Below are 18,838 nucleotides of genomic sequence, written 5' to 3'. Positions count from 1 at the left end.
TCCACCAAAAGTAACTATCTCAACATTTATTCGACACGTTTCATATAAAAAAAAAAAGAAAACAAATACTTGCTTTGGAATCCAAATTATTTGGAGAATATTTGTAACTTGTAAGTACTAGTAAATTATAAGGCTTTCTTATCCTGCCTCCTCCTCAAGCAATAATTGCCATTTTTTGGATAGAAATGAATTCTAGTATATCTTGTAACTAGATTGATTGTGTGCTTTTGCGTTGGTTAATAAAAAACAATATATGCACATTTTTTTCTAGGTATTTTAGTTAAAGCCTGATTTTATTTATTTTTTAGTGAGATCTTTATCGAGAAAAGAGACCATTGTATATGCAACAACCCTTGATAGAATGTGATGCGTATTTTCGGATAAAGGTCTTTTGAGAAAGAAATTATTCCTATGTAACTAGATTTTTTTATTAAAATAATATTAGCATGCTATTTGAAGTGTGTGTTTCCAGTAATGATATATCCTTACTCTCGTACTTAATTTAATCTCAAGCGACAATTTAGTACTCCAATAAGTACAAGTCTTCTCCAATGTATCTTTAAGAATTCTATTCTATTCTCTCCAAAATTATTATAAAAGCCCATATATACTACAGTTTAGTAATCCCTCTGTCCCAAGGAAAATGACCTCTTCCTTGAATGGCACGAAAATTTATGCAATTTTATTTTTTGTGTAAAGTAGAGGAGTAAATTAAGAGAGAGAGAATAAAATAGAGAGAAAGATGTTTCCATTTTTATTAATGAGTCATCTTAATTGGGACAAACCAAAAATGAAAGTGAGTCATCTTTAATGGGACGAGAGAATACAACTTTTCATATTTGTAATTATATCCCTTACAAATAATAATTACATTGAAGGCGCAATAAAATTGTCATTCTGAGATCTTTAATGATTTAGTTTAGTCACTAATTAGTGCATGCTCGTATTGTTTCTTACTCCTGTAAAAATAATCATATTAGAGTTCTTCATGCTGTTTTAGACTTTCAACAAAATAAAAATAGATCATATATAGTTACGTAATAAGATGGTGATGAGTTTTTGGTTGAATGCAAAATTTATCATAAGAAAATGAAGGATAAAAAAATATAAAAAAATTTCCATCGTAGTGGTCTTGATTTTATATTCTCTCATGTTTTCTGGATTGTAAAATATGAAAAATAAATGGGAGAGAATATTACAACATCAATACGTCAGGAGTCAGGACAATATTATCACAAATTAGAATGAAAATGAGAAAAAAAAAGGAGATGTACCTCGAATGATTTCCATTCTCCCTATATATACATCCCTATATATATATATATATATATATATATATATATATAAAGAATGACTATATAAAGACATTTTTAAAATTAAGTACACTAATTAGTGTTTTCAAATATATCCTTCCAGAAATTAAGAAACCCAGATGAAAGTAGTCTTCAATTTTATGTCTTTATAAAATGAGTATCTTAAGTTGTAGTCTTAAAAATATTTTTTATTCTTCATAATGTGAAAATAGTAGAAAATGTGAAATTGTATATTTTCACCATTTTCTATTAAAGAGAAGACTTTATTCCACCTTAAACCCATTAATTGTGATTTTCTTTATCAATTTTTTGTTAAAAATTACAAAGCATGAGACTAATCACATGAATGGACAAAACATAAGATAACTTCTCAATAACACCAAACTAGTATCTATGCGAAGCCATTGTCAAGAATCTTGATTTTCATATATTGAAAAAGCTTTCAAAACTTATCCCAAAAGAATCAACACACTAGCTAGTTGAGATGGCCCAAAAAAAATCCAAATCTATCTCATCATTACAATATAATAATATTATAATATACTAGTAATATCCTATGTTGCAATAGTCTCATCTACCTCTATATAAAGAGGCATCCACAACTCCAAATGCAACACAACACCTTCTCCAACTTTTCAACAATTTCAACTTCATTCTCTTACACAAAAACAAAAAAAATGGCATCATGGGCCGAACTCAAAAGAGCAGGTGCAGATGGCTTTGCAATACTGGAAGAGTACATGGTGAGGCCAGGGGGGACGAGGCGACGCCCCGTTGCTCAGCAAGTCAACAGCCACGGCTGCTTGTACCAGCACCACCCGAACCAGAGCGTTGAGCACCATGTTAAGCCCCTCTCCGCAGTTGATTATGAGGTGGTGCAGTTCCGTGACACGGTGTCGGTTCTGGACTACTCCAAGAGGAAGTCTAGAGGTGTGGGGTATTAGGGTTTTTGTCTTGGAGAAATTAAGCATGTGTTCATGTAATAAGTTGAACATGCTTTGTTTGTATATGTGTATGTGTGTAATGTGTTAGGTAATGTATGGTGACGAGAGTTATCTAGAATGCTTCTGCAGATAACGGCTGTGGGTGTCTCCTTGTTCAGTTAGAACAGTATGAAAAAGTTGTAACACTTTTTCATGTGTGAATATATTGTATATGGAATGGCTTTTGGCATTAGACTTTTTCATACTAACTACCCTATTAAGCTATTGAATAATATGGGCCTATGGCTCATATTCTTTCCTAATATCATCAACAAAGAAGAGTATAATCACTACTACAAGAAACTTATCTAATGATACAAAATTAAATACTCAATTATTTGTGTTAAATTTTTTTTAAAATGATGCAAAAAAAAGCGTCCTTAAGTTGAGGACACGATTGTCCCCTACACGTCTCTTGAGTTTAGTTGGGACACCAAAACTGAAAACGCTTTTTAAAGTGTAGGTGGTGTATTTAAAAACACAAATTAATATCGTTAATTGACTAAAAATGCTTTTAGACATTTATTTTGGCAGTGAATACAGCTAGCCCAAAACAAATACATTTCTCAAGTTAAAGATTATATATTTGAAATACCAATTTGTCCCCAGTATTGGGTCGATTGAGTTGTTAAATCGAATTTATGGTTTAATAAATCATACTCCCTCCGTTCCATAGTAATGGAGACGTTTCTTTTCGGCACGGAGATTAAAAAAAATTGTGTTAGGTGAGTTAAGTAAATGGAGAATAAAGTGGAAAATGAAAAAGGTAGAGAGATGAGAAGAGAAAAAAGTAAGAGAGAGTAAAGTATGTGTAGAAAAATGTGTTGACTTTTACTAAAAATGGAAATAATTCTATTATTATGGAACGTACCAAATGACAAAATGACTCTATTACTATGGAACGGAGGGAGTAGTACTATGAAACTTTTGACTTCATTGTGCAAAATGATAAAATAAATAAGTGGTGTTTTTCAGTAATTTTCATGATATAATGACTAAAAATGATTCATATTTACATTGGATATATGTGGGGAGGATCAAACAGAGTGTAGGTGTGTATCATTTTCATCCGGACTTATTTAATAACTCAACCATGTACACATATATTGATTTTATATACGCCCTTAGCCTCTCAATAGTACATACTTACTATATTTAATGTCCCTTAAAATGTAGCGAATTCCATTTTAAAAATAGCAAAACACTCTATATACAATCTTTTAATTATCAATTATTGATAATTCTTTACCGACTTTTTTACCACGATATGATATTCAATTAACCATGAATTAGGAATTTAAAAGAGTAGTAATTTATTAACCGAATAAATAAATCAAAAATGTTAGCAGTTATCTATAATAAATAAATTTTACAAAATGTCAGCATTAATTTTAAAAAAATTTAAAATTTTAAATGACCCTAGCAAGAAAGTTTCAGAAATGAAGTGTGAATTGAACTCGAATGAAAAGTAATTAAATATAGCATATGTAAGTCACAAGAAAGCTGGCTTACTAAATATGTGCTTAAATTCTCAAAATAAAAGAAAATTCTACTATACTTCTTTTGTTGGTTTGTTGGTTAAATTAGTATTGTGTTACAAAAAACTCGATATATACTTAATTAGACAAGCATAAATTCTAAGTCAATCCAGCATATGAATCTTATTTGGTACAAACTATTTGTACCTTGTTTCAGCAATACTTATCTCAACCAAGTAATTTGATTAACAAAGAAATTTATAAGCTTGGAAAAATTAATCTCTAAATACACGTCCAAAATTAATTAGGGATTTAATTGTTGTGTAAAATAACCTTGCTCAGAAAAATAAAATAAAATAAATATCACACTCAAGCAAAAAGCTAAAGAATGAAAAGGATCCTTGCTTTTTGGTGGGCATGCTATAACCGAAAGCAGAAACTTTATAATTTGTTGATCAAGATGAAGCAGAATCTGCAATTCAATAAATGAGTATATTTCAAGAAAATTCTCATCTTCCAAAAGAGTGAGTTGAGATCTGCATCAAATCTTGATCAACTCTGCTCTCCAAATTCGAATAATAATGGTTTTTCTTCACCGGCTTAATTTCCAGCAAATCAAGGATAAATTCGTAACTGATTACTAATAGTATAATTGATCCAATTTATAAACCATATTATATTTATATCCATATTACATGCTACCTCCTTCCCACAATAGGGGTCACATTTGATGTGAGACGAATTTTAAGAAATGTCAAGAATAGTGGGTTGGAAAAGTTAATGCAATATGAGGTCCACTTTTTTATATTGGTTTTATAATAAAATGTGAGTGAAACGAGTTAGTGGAATGTGACACCTACTTATCATTTATGGTAAAAGTGAATGTGACTCTTATTATTGGTTGGACCGAAATGGTAAAATGTGACTCTTATTATGGGATGGAGGTAGTAATTTACATTACATCATCATACATGCATGAATATCAATATATCATATGTCAGCACTATTGCGTCATATATTCCTCACAAGGTCCTTTTCATATTTAATGGCTTCTTATTCATATTGCACCAAAAAATTAGTAGTATTTCATAGTTTGAACTTATAATTTCTTTAACTTATGTATGAACGTATGTGTATGGTCAACTATTGTTCTGTAACTATTTGCAAGATTAATTTCATTTACATAAACAATCATAATAGTAGTGTACACTAGTATAATTTATTTCTTTTTTTTTTCTTTTCTTTTCTTTACTTTTCTTTTCTTTTTTCTCTGTAGATAAAATTGGTATTTTTTCCCTAAACGCTAGTTAAGTGTTACGCGGGAATGCACCTTTGGTAAATAAAACCTATATGTTCGTTTTGTCGTTTAGATAAATACTTTGCATTCACAATAAAATCAATTTTCATGATCAAAAAACAGAAAATGATTCTTCATTTTGGACATTTCCCTAATTATATGAAGCTCATCAAAAGAGAGATGCACGCACTTTTATAAAAGTATGAATATCTATACACTAATTATTTCTGATGAATTATTATATCCTCTATAAACTGAATATATTTTATCTCCCTTAAATCAAATACTCCCTCCGTCCCAGATAGTTTGTCTCATTTTTCCATTTCGGTTCGTCCCACATAATTTGTCTCATTTCACTTTTTACCATTTTTGGTAGTGGACCTCATATTCCATTAACTCATTCTTACTCACATTTTATTATAAAACTAATATATAAAAGTGGGATCCACATTCCACTAACTTTTTCAACTCACTTTTCATTACATTTTTTAAAACTCGTGGCCGGTCAAAGTGAGACAAACTATCTGGGACGGAGGGAGTACTAGGCAAATCAAATATTTTAACAGTCTCTTTAATTTATGTTAGCCTAGATTATGTTATGAGTCTTGAATCATAATACAATTTGTTTATAGAAGAAATCTGATACCTATCTTATGGGAACCAATACTCTCCTCCATAGTAGTATATAAGTCCATCATCCCTCCCACATTTCCTCAACAAATTCAAATCTTCTTACATAAAATATATCCATACAAAAATGGCTCACCAAGCAGATCTCTACGAAATTGGCTGCGACGGCTTTGCAATACTCGAGCAACACATGTTAAAATCTGGCAAACCACAAAAAAATCGAGCTCCTCTTCCTCCTCGTCATCCTCCTCATCAAACAGTTATACACAGAAGGATTCAACCACTCTGCCACTATGTTCATCAGCCTCAAGAATCCCTAGTTTATCACGCGGCTCGACTTCATTCATCACATGAAGTTACTCCTGTAATAACAGCCCATGAAGCGTCATCTATTCGTCATGATGCTGCAGTTTTCATGGATTTCCAGAGGCGAAGGACTATGCTTAAAAACGCGCTTAATTAGCGATAACAATGCTGTTTCCCGACTTTATTTGTAAGAATATATATTGCCTTGGAGTAATGTAAAATCTTATGTTCTACTGCTCTTGATGCAGATGTTATATATATATCATCTATCTTGTCTATATAATTGCATGTTGCTGCACTATGTGTTGTGTGTTTTATTCTTAACATAGTCTTATTTTCACAAGTATAAAAAACCCTCACTTTTGAAAAGATGATTGGCCACGTTAATTACATTATAATAATTAAGTTAAAATTATTATAATTGGAGTACCATTCTTTGTACAAATTTTAAATATATATAGAAGTGATATGATCATGCATATTCATTTCTGTAATAAATTAGGGGACACATACAAAAAACATCCAAAAAAAACAAAAGAATATTAACATTTTGTGGACAATTGTTTCCTAAACTTCTTTTTTCTTTACACGCTCAATTTTGGTTCTAAAAGTAATTGGTTTAGTCTTCGTACATCTCTTTAATTGAGTATATCAATTATGATTCGTTTGTTTTCTTGGTGGAATGTATAATATATCCAGTAAACGTACAATAATAGTGAGTGAAGAAATTTTGAGTAGATCGAATCTTCCAAGGTTAAATTGATTCTTTGACCGTCCATGTAATTATTCCCATCTCTTTCTCATTTTTTTCTCCCCCTTCTTAAATAAAGGATTTGTTACCAAGGAAAGAAATACTTATCTTTTTATTTTTGGTATGTATCCTCTCCTATAAATTGGAGTAATTCAATCATCACTTCCAGTACCAGTACATAATTTGTGTTTTAACTTAAACTAGTATATACAGTATATTGGATCAATTTGTGTTTTTAATTTTTCATATATAAAAGTAATAGCCAGAAATTTAATTACGAATACTCAAATGTAAACGAGGTCTTTTTATTTTATGCTTCTATATCAGTCCATTACTGGAAACTGATTGAGAAGCCCATAAGAGTAAAAACAATAAATTTCATAATAATGAATGTACAGCATGACCCATAGGAATATTATGCAACTTAACGACATGATTTTTTGTTAAAGCAATCCACCAACTTTAGTTCGATTTAAATTTAGACACGATGTATATATAAACCGTTTCAGTAATAACCTTAGCTTTCAATTATTATTGAATTTTGTAAAGTAGTCTATAATTAAAACAGAAATTGGGGTCGAAGTTACTTACTCATTAATAAATTATTATTAAATTAAACTACATTTATTATTATTATTATTAAATTAAACTATTATTATTATTTTGTGAGATGGGGGTATTAATTAGCTTTGAGAAGCTAGGTGTACTTCACACAAAACTTCAAATATATTTTGATTTGGTCTCCCAAATTCCAAGCCTCTTTAGAATTTATACACCAGTCCTACAAATAAAATATTCCCAAGATCGAGTGTGAATAATAAGAATGTTCTTTTTCGTATATATTCTTAGCCCTTTTTCCAGTGCCTAATTGTTGGTCTGTTGGATTAAAAAGAATCGTAATTAATTGGAAAATTGAATCAATTCCAAGTCAATTAGTCAATCCAGCATCTGAATCTTTTATACCAGAGTTAACCTAATTATTTAAGACTCATTTCCTCAATTAAGGATTAATTGTATTGGTGCTTTTTTTGGTATTCCAGTTAATTAAATAAGGCTATAGTATTTTCGTCCAGAATTCTAGAATTTAATTGCGCAAAAAATTACAGTGCAAATTCGACTTTTAAAACTTCGTAGGTTTTATTAAATTCTGTAAACACTATCAATAATTTTAGTGTTTGACGTGCAATTAATACATGTGTACGAACAATAAAATTGTAAACAAAAAAAATGGGCATGCATAGTTTGCACAATAATCAAAAGTTGTCACTAAATTTGTGATATTCAAAAGAATGTGATTCTTCAAAATATATACGGGGTAGAACCGTAGAAACTGATGGGTCCAAATTATTTTTATTTTCAGTGATAAACTTGTTCTACAATATTTAACAATAAAAAGGAATAGGAAAAAGACATTTAATTTTTACAAATAAATTCTCATAAAACTCTCAGCTTTATAAGAAATTAAAATTCATTGTTCTAATTAAATGTATCTGGTCCAGCATGTGAAATGCAGTGTGCTCAACACTATATCATCAAAATTAGCCTGGAACAAAAGAATAGCACTAATCTTGAATAAAAGCTTGCTTTTTCACTATGCAAGTTACGACAACAATATTCTTCTTCTTTTCTTCATCAAATCTTGACTGATTTCTTTCTCCAAAGAAATTTCCATTTATATCACCGAAATGTATTAGAGATTTCTAGTCTGCATTACAAGAACCTGTCATAGTAGTAAAAGATATTTATTTTTTCGAATTAATCGGAAAATGGAATCAATTCTAAGTTAGTTTGTCGAGTCCATCTTATTTTCATGTGGTTTTAAGCTTATTTATTCATTTGGATTCTAGTTTGAGGAGTTAAATGCATGACAAGTAAGATTGATACTCTTTTGAAAAAAATTATTTAGTTATAGTTCTTGAATTTTAATTAGTTGTGACTTGTTAGTGTGTAACAAAAACTAAAAATGAATGTTGTGATATATTTTATTTTGTTTTGTTCAGGTGAGGTGATGCTATAGACTTAATTTTCATATAAAAGTAAAAAATGAAAATAAAATAATTTTTCCTTTTTATGTATTAAATCTCCGATGTATTTATCTAAAGGTGGTCCCATCTTACAACTTATTCCATCCGTCCGTAAATATGTGTCCCACTTTTGACTCGGCTCAAATTTAAGAAATATAAAAAAATAAGCATAAAAAATCAATGCAATGTGGATTCTACATTAATATATGAAATTTACAAAAAATGTGAATGAGTTAATACGGAATGTATGACATACTTACTAAATAGTCCTATAATAAAAAGTAAATGACAAATAAGGTTTAATATAGGTAATATCAAGTTTTAATCGTGTAACATTAGATTTTGATCATGTAATTAGGTTTGGGTCGTTATCGTGTGTGTCAACTCGTATTATATCTTGTTTAGACTCTAAAGTAGGAGATCAGATTCTTGCTCAAATTAAGAATTTTTGTAATAAATCTAATTGGAGTATATATCTTATTGCGTTGGGTCATTATCAATCTTCCACTACTATGATTTTATTTAATGATCACCGAAAATATGAAAATAAATATTTTTCATGATGTGAAAAAAAGAAAGAAAGCAAGCAATGAAAAAGAGTGGAGAATTTGTAAAGTCTAAAACACTACAATTATATGTCTTTCACTTTACTAAAGGAGTCTTATTATAGGCAGCATAAAACTTAGATTTGTGCCAAGCTCTAGTAAAGAAAATGCACGCAGTTAGGTAAGTTCTTTTTTAATCATTTAATAAAAATCTACATGTAATTCGATGTACACTGCTTTTCCACGTAGGCAGATTTCTTGTTCGACCGAGTCACAATTATTTGAAATTTCTTTTATGAAGATCGGATTCTTCTTTTTCCTTAATTAATCTATTTAATTAGTACTCAAAAGATTATAATTATATAAAACGGAATCACTTTCCAACTTTTAAACGATCTAAGGGCCTGTTCAAGTTATGTGGAATGATATATGCCCAAATCATTTCTGATCCAAATTCCCCACTGTTCCACTACTGTATTTTAATAGTGTTCATTGCGTTCAAGTTTGCAAAAATGGGTTCGGATATAGGCGATGTAATTTTTGTGTTTTTTATTTAACAATGTATAATTCCTAATCTGCCCTCGTCAATTTTGGAAGCCTGCCATGAATTTGGTTTACGCGCAAAACCTATTCCATTTCAATCCAAATTTGGGGATAAATAAAGGTGCTGCTATTGTTTGCTGATTGACGAAGACAAACAATTCGATGCAGTCGGGAAACCGGAACGGGAAAGGTATGAACGATACTCTCCGATTTTTAACATTTTAACCCTCCGTTCCCCCTTCCTTCAAGCACAAGCTCAAGGAATCTCTCAGCTTCTCCTGCTGCTTCGGCCGTCGAGACGACACCCACTTCCCCCTCCACCACTCTCCGTTGTCCACGTCCGACGACAACCCCGCGGTGATCTGGATCAAAGCTAAAGGACCGCATGACCACTCGCTATCGGAGATCAAGGACAAGTGCCTCACGATTCTAGGGCTTCCGGGGGCTAAGCATAAGAGGCAGGTCTCCGTCGAATTCCGCTACGATCCGTTGAGTTACGGGATGAATCGAGGACGGATTTGATTGCGACGATAAGGCGCCGTTGCGGAATTTCTCCGCCCGATTGCCGTTGAAGGAACAAAATGAACGATATTTCTCCGGAATCGTCCTTGAGTACACTCCAGCGTGTGATTTAAACATTTTAGGGACAAAATGGTAAATTTGCATTCTTATCTGGATCCGAATTGCTATTCACAAATCATAAAGCATCTCCTTTGCCTGAAATAGATTCAGTGTATCTCATAAATGAACAGTGCGGGCCCGGAAAAAAACAACGGGCTTGAGTAGGCTTTACCTTGTAGCTTGAACACCCACCAAGTCCAAGATATAAGCTCATATCTGCTCTTTTCAATTACCTTGAACAGGCCCTAAGAGTATTGATCAAGATATCAATCGTGTCGTTTTTATATGGTTTTTATAAAGCTTTGTTTATATGTTGTGCAAGTATAATTTAATCTCAGTTGGAATCACACAAGTATATTTGAATAAATTAATGTAAAAGAAAGGTGAGAAGAATAACAATCATTACGTTAAGGCTATAGGCAAGTTACATCTAAGTAAAATATCTCATTAGCGATTCAATAGTAACAAAATTTATTCCATAATTAATCTATATAGCTACAGCCACTAATTAATTGTCTGTATATCTTTATTTTAATTTATTTATTTAGGATAATCCAGTGATTTTTACTGTAGCATAACTTATATTTAATGTTATGCTAAATGTGTTTTCATATTTGTTGTGGTGGCTTTCTTTTTCAATGACAATCGGCACTAACTTTATTCTAATGCTAATTCAATGTTATGTTGTAGTGTATTTTGTCAAATTTGTTGTTCCTTAATTATTGTAGGATTAATATACAAGTATTGTGCTTTAGTAAATTCAATGTTATGCCGGTGTATATTTTTTATCTAATGGATGAGATTTAGTCGTAGCGTTAAAAGTGTCGTCTCACCCTAACGCAACACTATATAAAACAAATTTTATTTGATTATGCATGATTCATATATATCATCATATTTAATTTATTCACGTTTCTTGTTCTCATGTAATTAAAATTAGTAGTACCATATTTATATTTTAGTTCAAATCGTGCATCACACGCACCCTTCAACTACATAGGAATTAACACTATATTTAAAAAGATGGGATTCCAAGAGGCCTCCATCCCTATAAATAACTCTCATTTCCTCTCCATTTTCATCAACAAATTAAAACACACACAAAATACTACTACTACTACTACTTGTGTTATCAAACATGGCCAATCATCAAGAAAACCTCAAGAAGATTGCTCAAGAGTTTGTAATGATGGAGGAGATGTACAGCCGGATGAGGCGAATGGAGCGCGATTCGGTGCAGAATCCATGGAGGAATTTCGGTGCAGCTCCAATTCCAAAGACCATTGACAGCAACCAAGCTGCCAAGAAATATGGAGGGGTGCTTGTGATGGAGGGGAGGAGAATATATCGCCTTTAATTACAACTCATGCTACTATCTCTAGGTCTATGTATCTATGTTGCTTTACTCAATTTGGAGGTTTAATTTTGTAGTATGTTGTAACTAGATATATGTAGTATTTAATGTGTTTCATCATGATCAAAGTGCTTAAGGCTTTGCTCTTTCCATAATTAATCTTCTTGTTAATATTTGTTGAATATATATGGTTTTTCTTTTCTAAGAGGATTTGATGCCATACAACTAGTTAAGATGATTAATTTTTTTAAACATGTAAATATTTAAAAATTAATTATGGTGGTGTGCTGGACAAGAATATATTAATAATACGCAAAAACAATAACTTGGACACTCTTGTTGGGCTCAATGGATGGGTCTGTCTCTCTACTCTATTGGGCCGGCTATGTGCTCACGTCTGGGCCCGTATTACTGCATTTATTAGCTATGTATATTGAATCATGATAACTTGGACACCAAAATCGAATAATCAGCAAATATGAATATTAATAATTTGGTACACTTATATTTGTACCTTTTCCATCATTTAAAGATGAGAAAACCAAATTTCTAATAGGAGTGTTACTTTCTTGCTCGCAATCAATGCAAAATATAATCTTTCAACGTCACACAAAAACAGTTTCTCTTAACTATGCGCTTTCAAACCGATGATTATCAATTAAAATCTTTATCGATCCTTATATATATAAAAAAACATTTTAATATATTTTATAGTAAATATTACTATAAATTGCTTAAAATATCATAAAATTTGGTCAAGTTCTTGTTCATTCCTCAATTTTAAACATCACGCATATCTCAATCTTGATATGACGAAATATTCTTATTTCCTATTTATACTATGTTATTCATTTGGCGTACATTTTTTTTCAAATTGACGATGTGGTTCAGTTTATAGCTGAATGTATTGAAAAAATATTAAAATTCAATATTTAACGGTCAGGCAATATTTAATACTATTGCAATTTCAACTAAATATTAACCAAACCATTTGCCCTCTACTACTAATATATTTACACTTTTGGGCGATTTGCATACATGGGATATAAATGCGATTGAGTAATCGTAATATTTTATAGTTTTGCTAGCAAACTATTGTGGATATGTTCGTGATCTTGTAATTATGAAGCTAAAAGTCGAAGATCTTGATCAACAAATTGAGCAATTTCTCGATTTCTTAAAGCCCATTTGAGAGGAGAATTTGAAATTGAATTCTTTTTTAAATACACAATATTATCTTTGAGCAAGTTGGTAATATCGTTCGATTCTTCCTCCACTAATTTCCATAAAATAATTAAATGATGACTCAATAAATTACGAAGGTTCTACGCCGCCTCTTAAAACGTGTGTCAAATAGATGGGCCGGATCAAAAGACGAGTTGGGCGGGCCACAATTGGCCTTCAGCGAAATAGGGCAAGCCCAGAATGAAATATTAGTGGTATAAGTAATGTACAACAAATACCAAATACGTAGATAGTAAATTCCTAGCATTAGACTTATTATGGATATTTAAAACATTGCAAATCACAATATTCCCTTCTTTGAATAAAATGATAAATGAATTTAATTATATTTTAATTATTAAAAAATCACATTATGCTTTTTTTTTTGGCACTCCATAATTATCTTTTCTTACGCCGTTGATGTTTTTTTATTTTATAAATAAACTGAACGTAATGATAGCAGTAAGTACATTGCACATGATCAAGATCAATATTCCAAAAATAATAAGCCTCTATAAGTATTTCAAGAGCTGATATTTATTTTTGGATTGCCTCATTATTAGTAATTCATAAAATAAATTGTACATTGCACATGATAAAGATCAATATTCCAAAAATAAGAGTAAGCTATAAGTATTTCAATTGAGTATTAATTTTTTCACTATTAATAATTCATAAAATATACAAAAATTTTCAAAACGGAAAAAGGGGTAATGTCAGTAGAGTGAGAGTACTACTTTAAACACAAAACAAGGCTTTCTTTAATATGTGCGTCACAAAAAATAACGAACGCTTGCAATAGAACGTGTTCAAAAGTAATGATTCCTTTCTAATTGAACTCACGAAATAGGAAAACTATTGGAGATTTCATCTTCGAAAAACATGATCTACTTTTTCTTAACTTTACAGCCTTTTCAGCCGTATATTAATTGAAATTTTATAAATCATATAGTATTACAAAAGAAAAAAAAAATAAAAATCTTTAAATCCAACCCAAGAAAAAAAATGGATGGATTATTTTGCATGTCATTATAATTGTTTATATAATACTAAACCTCTAATAAAGGGAAATAAGAGGAGTCTATTGGGAATTTTAATATACTACTACTATATATAGGAGTATATAACACCACCAATACCAACTTTTTATAACTTGATTGATCCAATCAAAACATCATGCTACCCATTCTCCAAATTTTCTCAATAATCCTAAAATAATTATTGGTAGTATTTTTTTCTTTGAAAGGAGTATAAATATTTTTTATTAAAACCCAATCTATTAAAACACTGAAATAAAATCGAACCTAGATTCCAATATAGTACTACTTCTACTACTGTAACTTATTTCCTTGTGACTTCTTCCCTACTTGCAATGATTTAAAGAAAAATAAAATAAAAGTTAACAAATCCAACTTTTGACATCACGCAAGGGCCCACCATCACCTACGATCCAACCATCGAAATCCGGCCCGCCCAATCTCCACCGTAGGATCACAAACCTCCAAAAAAAAAATTAAAATTGCAATTTAGTTTTAAAATTGTAACATATGTCCTTTCATTTTTTTATAATTATAATCATAGCCAACCGAACCTCTATAAATCTAGAGAATTCATTCCCCCTCTCCTCATCTCTCTCTCTCTCTCTCTATTGTTGAAGGCATACATGAAAAGATGTGTGGAGGTTCAATAATTTCAGATGATCCAATCGTCAAGAAAAAAGGCAAATTAAGTCCAGATGAATTCTGGGCTCAGCTTGATACCATTTCTGAGTTTTGGGGCTTCGATTCTTCAAATGATGATGTCCCAAATCAACCCAAACAATCATCTCTCCAGAAAGGTTAGAAGTTAGAACTTTTGAGTTTTTTTTTTTATTTTTATTTGTTTGGCAAAAACTGGTTATGAATGTGGTGTTACAATTTTTTTAAAGTCACAAACTTGTGCTAACTAATGATATGTTGCAACAATTAATGTGAATTAAATTGCACCAAGTAAATAAGTACTCTTTTTTTTAAAGTAAATAAGTACTCTTTTTTTAAAAGTAAATAAGTACTCCTATTACTACTAGGAATAGTATATTTCGTTGGTAGGAAATTGCCGAATTGGTGAGAGAAAACTATAGTATAGAGCTTCAATTTCACTATATAGCTTTTATAATTTTAAATAAATCTATGTTTATATAGAGAAGTGTAAAAAGAGTGAGGAAGGCAATGTGAAGCCTAAGAAGAGCCAGTATAGAGGCATAAGGCAGAGGCCATGGGGAAAATGGGCAGCCGAAATCCGTGACCCGAAGAAGGGAATTAGGGAGTGGCTCGGAACCTTCAACTCGCAGGAGGAGGCCGCCCGAGCCTATGATAGGGCGGCTAGGCGCATCCGAGGCAACAAGGCCAGGCTCAACTTTCCCGACCATCATGATCAGCCACCAATGCCACCGGAGCAACCACCGCCCAAGAGGCTATGCGTTGTTGCTCCCGAGCAGCCAGTTGTGCTGAGCCCAGAGGCCAACCACAGCTTCGAGAGTGTAGAGTCTCAGGCGATCAAGGATGAGCTGTCGAGCTTGGAAAGCTTCTTAGGGTTGGAGCCGACTCATCCTCAGACACCCGAGCTACCCGTGTTCTCAGCCCAGTTCGAGTTGGATGAGCCTGTTGGCTTTGTTGATCCATGGTTGATGGATGAGTTTGTTGCACTAGGACAAAGCAATATTTTCTTCTAGATGGATCAATCCTTAGGGAGTAATAAACTTAGCCAAAATAAAACTATGCATGGTACACTATGTTGTTACTTATGTTGTGCTTGTGCGAGATTTGACGCTTTATGCTTCCTTTTTCAATGTACAAACTTTTCCAATTAAGGTGTTATTACAATATATTGAGTGTGTTATATGTTTGCTCTTGATAGTTTAATTCAACAATATCCAAATCGAATTCATGGCATTTACCAATTAGTCATCCTTAATAAATTATTAATAGGAGTATGGGCGAATCTTGCAAAAATAGAGATACCAATAATAGTGCTTCTTGAGATTATACCATGTAACAATTTTATACTCCCTCCGTTCCGGGCTACTCGCCCCTTTCCTTTTCGGCACGGAGATTAAGGAATGAGTATATAGGAAAATAAAAAATGACGGCTGTATGTGAAAATTTTTACTAAAAATGGAAAGAGTGCAAGTAACTTGGGACGCCCAAAAAGGAAATAAGTGCAAGTAGTGCGGGATGGAGGGAGTATATCTGAGAATCTAGTGGCTGCCTTAATATAAATAATATAGTACATGATGACGGTTGAATGGGGACGAAATGTGTGCCATGCCCTTAATCATACAATGTACAGTCAAATCACTAATTTAAATCATATACTCCTACTAGTTCAAAAAAACCAAAAATGACGCGAGTCCTTGAAAAAATAAATGTTTAATTGATGGTATTGGTAGGCTCCAATCATTCATGATGAGCACATAAATATTATATACTTAATAAATTTGAAGGAGCGTGGCAAGCACTTTTCCAAAACTATAGTATTTCACTGTTTATACTATGTTACTTGTACCCATGAAATAGCATAAAATTTCTATCTATGTTACTATGTTACTATCTATGTTACTATGTTACTAAATTTCAAAGAAAAAGACTTCCAATCTTAACAAAAGAAGTATTCCAGTCTCACTTAGACTTTTGGTGGGGGTAAAATAAAATTCACATCTTTGAAAGGAAAGTGACACCGCAAGCATAGAAAGGCACTCCATTCATGCACCAATGGGACTATTTGGCAATAAATAAGTAAACAAAATATATCAACACAAACTTTCAAAAACATACCTGCATAATGTTAGATGAACCCAACCAAATTTCAACGATAAATTTGAATAAATTTACCAGACTTCAAAGCTGTCAAAATAGTCCAATCTGCCTTCAACATCTTTTCTGGAAAATGAGAGCATGATATATCCATATACCAAAAACAGGGCCATTACTCTGAGCCTCAATTTTCGACAACAGTTACGCTGCTAAAACTCAATAATGGTGAAAAGGGACAACAATGATATTTTGCCAGTTACATCATTCATTAAAGCTTCAAGAAGCAGCTCTATGTTCTTCAAAGTTTCAAAAGAAATTTAATAATGTTCTTTACTAAATCAAGAATTGAGTCATATGCAGGGCCTAAAGCCATACACAATAGGAATAGCCCAGCCATAGCCTAGCCACAAACTCCTCCTGCCACATCATCAACACTAAAAATCCTCATGCCACATCATCAAAACAAGCAAATAGCTCAGTCATAGCCTAGCCACATCACTCAAAATTATATAAAACAAATAATAACAATCACACAAAATACGGAATTAAATTTACGACACAGATACGAGAAAATTCAATAATATTATTAAAATTTAAAAAGTACATTAATTAAAAAAAATTATATAATTAAAAAAAGTACATTAATTAAAAAAAATTACATAATTAAAAAAAAACTAACGTCGTGCAGTCCTCCGTGCCCATAACAAGTGGTGCGAATGAAAATGACGTGCAAACCGCGTATATATATTGTTTCGAAAATAAAAAAAATTAAAATAAAAAATTCCCCCCGGCGGTGTGCTAGGCGATCCGGGCGCTGCAATAGCGCCGAGCGGATCGCCCAGCGCACCGCCTAGCGCCGCGAAACCGCCGATCGCTCGGCGGTTTTTAATTCCGAAATCCGCTGGGCGGTTGCAATGGACTGCCTAGCGGACCGGCTAGCGCCGGCGCTCGGCTAGGTGGTGCGCTAGGCGCCATTGCGGATGGCCTAACAAATCCAGCAATCACTAAAATCTGAACATGGGCAACTCCTATTTCATAGAAGAGTAGCAAAAAGATGGAAGACAACAATTACCACATTAGCATTAAGAAAAATAATGCTTAATAAATGATCACGATGTATGTGAAGGATGGGTGATACAAACAGAGATTAATAATTCCTACTTGAAAACCTTGCTACAACATGGATTTATTAATATTGGAATAAAATAATGGGACACATAAAGGGGAGATGCATGAACCTGAGATGATGCATCATATGAAAATCTAAGTGGGGCCATATATAGGGCCAACCATATGCAAGCAAGTTCCAATATGCCAAGGCTTATTCCTGAAATTTAGTGTCATTAATCAAAAGATATTCCCAACTGCTCGAAGCTTCATCTTCATAATATTAATTATTTCCCAAGACAAAGGGTCGTCAATCAACATTATTCCTACTTTTGGTTTTTGGAGAAAACTGGTTATAAAAATACTACTCCGTATCAAACATATCATATTCTAATCAATTAACTAATCTAATCATGGATAAGATTTCCTCCTATACCCTGTGGTTCAAGTAAGCTTTTCTCTCCAGATTCAGACATTGTGCAAGTTTGCAACCTATTTCTATGAATGCTAAATCATGTTTATAATAAACAAGAACTGAAACGGTCATCAGACTGATCATTCTGAACCCTTTTCTTCATCAAATTGATGAGCTTTTTTACACCTACAGCAAGTTCTAATGTTCTATAGAGAAATGACAACTCAATCAAACATAATACTATGTAAATCACTTGACTTATAAGATACTTGATCACTAATCACTACTAAATGCAGAAAACTATAGCATAAAAACAGACAAGTTATGAAGAGGATAACATACTCTTCTCTTGGCAAAAAGCAAGTCAGTCATGTAACTGGAAAAAATATTTTCTTCGTTCATCTTTCTCTACATGTATATAGTCATTAATAGCCTATTCAGTCTACAGACAATATC

The 18,838-nt window shown here is 32.1% G+C and overlaps 1 protein-coding gene across 1 annotated transcript; it reads left to right on the top strand.

Annotated features, from left to right (window-relative positions):
• The first annotated feature begins 14,698 nt into the window (after positions 1–14,698).
• Positions 14,699–15,946, top strand: LOC121797978 (ethylene-responsive transcription factor RAP2-3-like). The gene is made up of 2 exons (XM_042196778.1): positions 14,699–14,906; positions 15,250–15,946. Exons 1-2 carry the CDS (start codon positions 14,741–14,743, stop codon positions 15,777–15,779), a joined length of 696 nt encoding a protein of 231 aa, XP_042052712.1. The 5' UTR covers positions 14,699–14,740; the 3' UTR covers positions 15,780–15,946.
• Positions 15,947–18,838: the final 2,892 nt, after the last annotated feature.

This window comes from Salvia splendens, chromosome 4 (genome assembly GCF_004379255.2).
Source record: "Salvia splendens isolate huo1 chromosome 4, SspV2, whole genome shotgun sequence".
Taxonomy (NCBI): domain Eukaryota; kingdom Viridiplantae; phylum Streptophyta; class Magnoliopsida; order Lamiales; family Lamiaceae; genus Salvia; species Salvia splendens.
The sequence above is the reverse complement of the archived record's forward strand: the minus strand, read 5'-3'. Positions and strand labels throughout refer to the sequence as shown.